Below are 7,647 nucleotides of genomic sequence, written 5' to 3'. Positions count from 1 at the left end.
TATAAACAAATAGTAAATGAGTATATGCATATATACGTACAGGTATGTGCATACCGACATCCACCTGTATGTATAGGTGCATATCTGGGTACAGGACATTGCAAACAAAACGTAGGCGAGAAAACACACAAGCCACACAGAGAACATTCTCCTTCATCAGCTACCCCCGCTTTAACACCGGCGTTTCGAAGAGCTGGGTAGATCGTTAAAACGGCTCTTCCCATGGACCGCAAATTAAATTTGTATGCACAAATTAAACCTTGCCATGGAGGAATGTAGTGGCGGACAAAAAACAAGACAGGAAAACAAACAGAAAAGGATACTGAACTACCAAAGAGAAAACAGAAAACAGTAAACAGAAAGGAGAAATGAGATAACATACTTGTACAAGTATCTAAGGAGGGGAGAAGTAATTTTAAAAAAATAACACAATGATAAAAACGAAATAAATGCTTCAATAATACTTAAACAAATGCGATATGCTTCGACTACAGAAAAAAAGAAATAATAGAGTAGGATAAAATCGTATTCCGATGTGTTCTTAGAAGCATGACGTCTTCACAATATAAAAAGTATGTATTTGGACGTTCCTCTGCTATGAAGTAGTAAGGACATAATTTGAACTACAGATAAAGCATTTGTGTCATTCAGATAGGCTGTAAAATATAGTATGTATGATAAATTATGTGTGAGTATATATATATATATATATATATGGAGAGAGAGAGAGAGAGAGAGAGAGAGAGAGAGAGAGAGAGAGACAGACAGACAAAGATAGAGGGAAAGAGGGGAAGATGTAATAATACTAGCAATGTTCATATATTGTCCCTCCCTAAAATTTCAAACCTTATGCCTTTAGTAGAACGGATCATTGTTATTATTATTATTATTATTGTTGTTGTTGTTGTTGTTGTTGTTGTTGTTGTTGTTGTTGTTGTTGTTGTTGTTGTTGTTGTTGTTGTTGTTGTTATTATTATTATTATTATTATTATTATTATTATTATTATTATTATTCAGTAGTCTTATTTTTCATTTGTCAGCCTCCTTTAAAGCTTGAAAACTTCAACAAATTGCAACCGGGCAAGAAAAGAAAAATTGCAAGGGAAAATACAGCAAAATTTTTCAAAATTTGTGAAAAGGTATTTGTGAGGGCATATAAGAGCGGAAAACAGAGTTAGGAAGATGGCATAGGAAAAATGCTATACTTGGTAAAAAGTAGAAAAGGCGTATACATGAGACACATGAAATACCTGAAAATAAGATTAGCTGACAGCGAACCCAAGAGAACGGAAGAACTAATGGAATGGTTATATGACACTTTTCAGGTACCGACGCCATTACAGGTGATTGGACCCAGGTGCACACGCGTAAGAAAACAAAATGTGTGGACGTCCTGGAAGTGGATGCTAAACGGAAAAATTATTAAATGTGTAACTAAGAAAAAAAAACTGAAAGAAGGGAGGTGGGGCGATATTAAAAGTATTGTCATTAAAAGAAATAAAATGACACTTCCTAAGAAAAAAACTTAAAAGGAGAGATGTGGCGATAACAGTACTAATGGTACACCCCTCCCACGTGACGAGAGGTATATGCTAGTCACTATAGATAAGGTGGCGTCGGTCAATAGAAGGGGAGAGTAGGAAGGAGACGTTCTTAGATAGTTGTGTCTTTAATGGTCTAACAACTATACTGTTATGCCGAAGTGGGCGTTATAACAATTCGACATTTTAAGGATTACAGCAAACACATCATTACCAGCATCACCGCCACCACCCACAACCACCCACAACCACCACCACCACCCACTACCAACACCAACTATCACCATCTACCCACCTACATAACACCATCCACTATCACCATCACCTACCGTCACCACCATCTCCACTAGCAGTAACAAATACAAAGTACAGTAACAAATATAAAGTACAGTAACAAATATAAAGTACACAACTGCACTCAAAAATACAGAAGAAGATAATACCAGACTTTGTGCTAGTCGGGAAAAAAATTAAAATCTAATGGCTGGAAGGAGGGGACATAGAAAGTGGGGGGGAGAGCCTTTAACCCAAATCAAGATCTCAGTCCCTTATGACCTCCGAATGGTTAGGCTCCCTTAAAAACTTATAATGAAAGAAAGGTTCCCTTATGAGGCAGGGTCTGCCTAGGTCAAAGCCACCACTAGGCTTTTGAAAGACTTTTCCGTGGAACCCCCAAACAAACATGGAAGCGGACGCTCCTGTTTGCTTTGCAGTATAATCGCTAGGTAGGTGACTCTTTTTCTTTCTCTAGAATCTAGAATTCCCTTCTTGCGTACATGTGGAAAACTTCAAATTGTTTGTTGGTTTTTTAGTTAATTAATTTGTTTGTTTCTTTGTTTTGTTTTGTTTTCAGGGAGAAAAATGCCGTTAACATGTAACAGCTAAAAAAGTAAATTTTGGAAGCCTATACTTAAAAAGAACTAGAGGAGCTTACGATTTATAGATCGTAAAATTTATTCACGGTAAAAAGAAGTTGTAGGTTTTACGAAGTTGAAAGAAAGCATTCACGTCAGACTTAATTAATTTTCCTTTGTCATATCTTCGCTTGAGTGTCAAAAATACCAAACCAGAATGTTGTATTATACAAAATCAGATTAATAACACGCAAAAGTGTATGCATATACCTAATATTGACATGTGTGCTTAAAGGTTTTCCATGCATATGTAAACATCACAAGGTTTGGTCTAGTCTATTATTAGTAGTGGGGAAGGTAACAGCAGAGAACCGAGAAGTAGCGCAGGGGATGCAACTGCCACAACCTCTATCCCGACAGGCCCGGGCCGAGAAATATCAGTATGGATACCCTCGACAGTAGCCAGAATATAAATGATAGTAGACCGATAGATATACAAACCGGGAGTATATCTAATACGAGCGCCACTAATATAGATAAAAATAAAAAAGATGTACATATTTGTAATTATGGAAAAATAAAATCTGTCCTTTAGATACACAAAGTTTGAGGAAGAACTTAATATATCGATGTAAGATTACATCGGAGGAAAATTCTTACATCTCTATAGGTAGTGGGATCTCGACAGCTTTAAATCGAGACTGGCAAACACATAAGTCGTTTAAGGATAGAAATAAGATGAACAGGACAAGCTTGAGCAAGTTCGTCTGGTAGCTTAAGACAAACGCAAGTTAGAATAGGATAAAATTAGTACAGGTACACTATACAGAACAGGGGAAAAGTTATGTGATTTGTGCACAGAAGAAATGTACCAGATTTTTACATCGAAATACCAATTGCTTAACAACAGGCTAGAACAGGCCTTGAGATGTTTACACATGCAGGGAAAAATCTTTCAGCATTTTCATGCTGGTACCGGGTAAACTGATATCCTATACACAAGGGGGAAATGCGGAATGGAGATATATGTCGAGACATTATCAACAAAATATCATGAATATCACTAGCTGGAATATCTTCCTTCCCTCTCTCTCTCTCTCTCTCTCTCTCTCTCTCTCTCTCTCTCTCTCTCTCTCTCTCTCTCTCTCTCTCTCTCTCTCTCTCTCTCTCTCTCTTATAAATCATAGCAGCATATACACGTATAGAAACTTATTAATGACCTAATATTTGAGTAGAAAGTGCACAATCGCTAAATGTATTGACAGAACTCCGTCGATGTAGCTGTTAAACATTAGTTCTATTCAATCTCCTTTCACACTGGTAAAAAGCCTGTTAAAATGTGCAAATATGCTTTGACCTAATTCAACATAGATTAAACTCCAAATTTCTGCACTGCGCTGCTGTTAAATTGAGGTCACTCTAAAAAATAAACTTTATAGGTCATCCTAAGAATAAATTTTATAGCCATATCAGATTTCAACCTCCTATCACTTTCTTTGGTATCTTAAACTAGCCACAAATAAAGAAATTAACTCAGTTCGCTTCGAACCACGTTTGTTGAAGACCCTAAATGAAGGTGCACAGAAGAATTTGCTGAGTTGTATGTGCAACTGCACATCATGATATGTGCAGCAGAAAAACGTGTCGATCATTGTAACCAAATAATTATGCTGTATGACCAACTATAAAATTAAAAGAAAAAAATTGATGATGCACCAGTCTCCGTATTCTTTATAATTGCTTGAAATCTACATTCTTGATAGTATTCATAATCCAGGGAAGCATACCTGGAGTTACTCGTCAGATGAATTACAGCGAAGTTGCTAACACCAAGCGACTATTGACACTTATTGTAACTTGATGAGGTTAGCGGTAATCTGAAATATATCTGAAAGCTACCTCGATACCTGCCTGCATAATTTTATCCTTATACATTCCACTCACATTGTGTATGTGTGTGTGTGTGTGTGTATGCGCTTGTCTGTGTGTGTGTATGTGTGTATGTATACACATTTGCTTTTATTTTGTTATTGGTTTTAGTCATCCGACTGCAGCGGTACTGAACTACCACCTTCATGATTTTAGTCGTTCGCAATGCTACCAATAAGGATTTCCAGCTAATGCTCCTTATTGTATATGGCATTGCAAAGTCTATGATCTCATGGTGTTTGTTTATTTTCTCCTCTGGGTTCATTTCTGGTTTCCTTGCTTCAGTAGTATGTTCCGTCTTTATGGAAAAGTCCCAAGAGATTCTATTGTGCTTCCTCCTCTCTTTGAATTTTCCTAATGTTTCAGTAAATTTGGGGGCATCTCTAGCTGCCATTAGTATTCTTTCTTTACTTCGCACAACATAATTTTTCAACCCCAATATTGTGGTATTAACCTTGACTTCTACCTCTAGCAATCCTCTGTCTCCTTCCTTTTTTTTTTTTTTTCTTGGTAGGTAGAGTCTATCGGTATAATTTGTAGGGTGGTGTATGTTTTGCATTGTGAGCAGCATTTTAGTTCTCAATCCAAGTTCTGTAGCACGGCTTTTATCCATTTCAGAAAGGGAGCAAAGTATCTCAATACCGGCAAGCGCGTGTATTTTTTACTTTAATAATATTCCCTCTATTTAATTTTGTTTCGATCATCTTCCTATTTCCCCTCTTGTATTCTTTAGAAGTTTTCTTTATTATTTCTCCTTCCATTATTTTATCGCCTTGAAATACTCCAAAGCATCTTTAGCCCACATTATTCCACAGTGAACTAATAATGCTGTCTTGTGGTAAGTATTACGCCATCAGAGATTATCTTCCACCCTCTCATCATAATCAGCACTGCACACTTATTTACTCCATGCTGCATTCCAATATCCTAGCTGAATACACTTACTGTTTGAATCAGACAATTCGGTTCTTTTTCGTTTTTGCATATACTTTGAGGTCATCCATGTAAGTAAAGTAAGTGATTTATCTTCACCTTAGTAAACCCATAGGTAGGCCTGTATTTTTTCAGTATACTTGTCACAGCGATTAACACAATGACGAAGGGTAGCGGAAAGAAGGAGTCTCACAGGAAAATGCTCCTACGTGATTTCACGTTTCTCGGCGACTCATTTGCACATATCAGTTCTATTCCCACACTCCTATTGCTATTTATCTTCTCATTGACTCTGAACGTCTTCAAGTACTCAGAGATCCAGCAGTGTGTAACGCTGTTGTAAGCCTTCCTGTAATCAATCCGGCCAAGAGCTACATCTTCCTTTCTTATGTGTACCTCATTTAATATCTTACTATTTATATGCAGCAGATTGACAGTCTCCTTTGACTTCTTTCTGAATTCTTTTTGCTCCTCCGGCAATAAATTCTCCCTTTCCAGAAAATTGTTTACTTCATCTGCTATGAGGCCATTTAATAACATCCAGTTTGATGGTAAACATACAACAGGTCTATAATTACTGATTTCCTCTTCTTTTTTTTGTCCTGTATCAGCACTATCCTTCCTTTTATCATTCATGTTTCGCATTCCATTTTCTATGCAGTAAAAACAGTTATATATGGTTGTTTACTCGTGGAAGATTTTTTTTAGCCAGAATCACTGAACACTATCTGGTCAGGGGATTTTACAGTTTGGTATTTTCTTTATCACCTATTTCACTTCTTTGTTTGTAATTGTTATGTTATTGTTTCTCTTTCAAATTCGCGCAACCAGTCTCCGGTTATTTTATGTTAGACTTCTTTTGCTCCAGATTTCTCCTCAGAACGTCCTTGCCGTTTCAGCAAATGCTCTTCTTCTGATGCTCTTCTTCTGATGCTCTTCTTCCTTGTTCAGTTGTTTACACAATTTTAGAATTTTCCTTCGTCGTTCCTGAAGAGTCTATTTCACTGAAAATTATTTGTTCTTTGTTGGTATTCGTATTGTTTCGTTTTTTACCTGACACTATTATTGTTGTTGTTGTCGTCGTTGTTGTTATTTCATATACGCACAACAGATTAGACTTTCGGAAAAGAAAGATCCCTAACATCGGTCTACAACAAGTAACCTTAGAAGTCAAAAACTCTCCCAAGTATTCCAGTTATTCCTAATAACACTATTTTCTGCAGCTGTACTGAACTAGGTTTTATGCCTGTTTCTTCTATCCATCTGTTCAAATCTTTAGGGATAGTTCTTAATGCACCTATAACTACTGGGATACATTTTACCCGTACTTTTCATAGTCTCTGTAATCCAGTGGCTAGGTCCTGGTACTTTGCTATTTCCTCTGTGCCTCTCATATTGACTTTCTCATCACTTAGGACTGCAAATTCAATTATCTGCCACCTTCTATTCTCTTTACCTACAACTACTAAATCAGGCCTTCTGGCTTCTAGTCCTCTGTCAATCTGTATGCTCAAGTTTCACAAACTCTTATGTTACGTACTTTCTAGGACATTTTATTTTCATTGTTATTATTATTATTATCATCATCATCATCATTATTATTATTCCGCCGAGGTCGACTTTGCCTTTCATCCTTGCGGGGTCGATAAATTAAGGACCAATGAAACTCGTGCTTTCAGTAGAAAAGATTATTATTATCATTATTATTATCATTACTACACGCGCACACACACACACATACACACACATATATATATATATGTATGTACATACATGCATACATACATACAGACACACACGTTTTTACAATTTACTTTTATGTTATTGAGAACTTTTAACTTAAATTGTGGTTTTCCTGGTTTTAATGAGAACTTTTTTTTACATATATGTGTGTGTATGTGTGTGTGTACCATATATTATATATATTATTTTCAGGATCTAATAGAATCGAGCTATTTTCGGAACAAAGACACCATGGTTGCGTCGAGGGCACATCTGTGTATTAATAGTGCGTTCAGACACTCATGTACTTATTAAAGCATATACGGATTTATTCTTCCAGTTACGCATGCATCCACAAGTAGTGAAGCTCAGTGTGTGCGTGCGCGCGCTTGTGCTTGTGTGTAGAAGGCGGGACTGAAAAGTTCCTGGCTTTGGATAAAAGAAAATACAGGAGAATCAGTTATGATTTCATTCAATATATTCCCCTCTCAGATTCACACACTTATTGCGGTGGTCTCTCAGTTTTTCTAGGCTTTGTAAAAGAACTCAGCCAGGCCTTTCGCGAAACCCTTAAAGCGAGGAGCTTTCCAGCACCACACGTATATATATATATATATATATATATATATATAGATAGATAGATAGATAGATAGATAGATAGATAGATA

General features: G+C 36.6%; 2 protein-coding genes across 4 annotated transcripts in view; both read right to left on the bottom strand.

Moving 5' to 3' along the window:
- Positions 1 to 7,647, bottom strand: part of LOC106874573 (medium-chain acyl-CoA ligase ACSF2, mitochondrial) — a 25,234-nt gene that overhangs the window by 16,683 nt on the left and 904 nt on the right. Inside the window, exon 1 of one of the 3 annotated variants that reach the window (XM_052970267.1) lies at positions 1,251 to 1,407. The exons of the other annotated variants lie outside the window; for them this stretch is intronic. The gene's annotated coding sequence lies outside the window, so the exon portion shown is untranslated. Of the gene's footprint in view, positions 1 to 1,250; positions 1,408 to 7,647 lie in introns of those variants that run through there. 3 annotated transcript variants of the gene reach the window in all.
- Positions 5,447 to 5,893, bottom strand: LOC106874577 (uncharacterized). Its single transcript, XM_014922355.1, has one exon. The coding sequence runs from the start codon at positions 5,891 to 5,893 to the stop codon at positions 5,447 to 5,449; it is 447 nt and encodes a 148-aa protein (XP_014777841.1).

This window comes from Octopus bimaculoides, chromosome 8, assembly GCF_001194135.2.
Source record: "Octopus bimaculoides isolate UCB-OBI-ISO-001 chromosome 8, ASM119413v2, whole genome shotgun sequence".
In the NCBI taxonomy this organism is placed as follows: Eukaryota; Metazoa; Mollusca; class Cephalopoda; order Octopoda; family Octopodidae; genus Octopus; species Octopus bimaculoides.
The sequence above is the reverse complement of the archived record's forward strand: the minus strand, read 5'-3'. Positions and strand labels throughout refer to the sequence as shown.

What these genes read in the sequence shown, in the direction of transcription:
- LOC106874577 (XM_014922355.1), bottom strand. Translation starts at nt 5,893, where the DNA reads ATGAATGATAAAAGGAAGGATAGTGCTGATACAGGACAAAAAAAAGAA.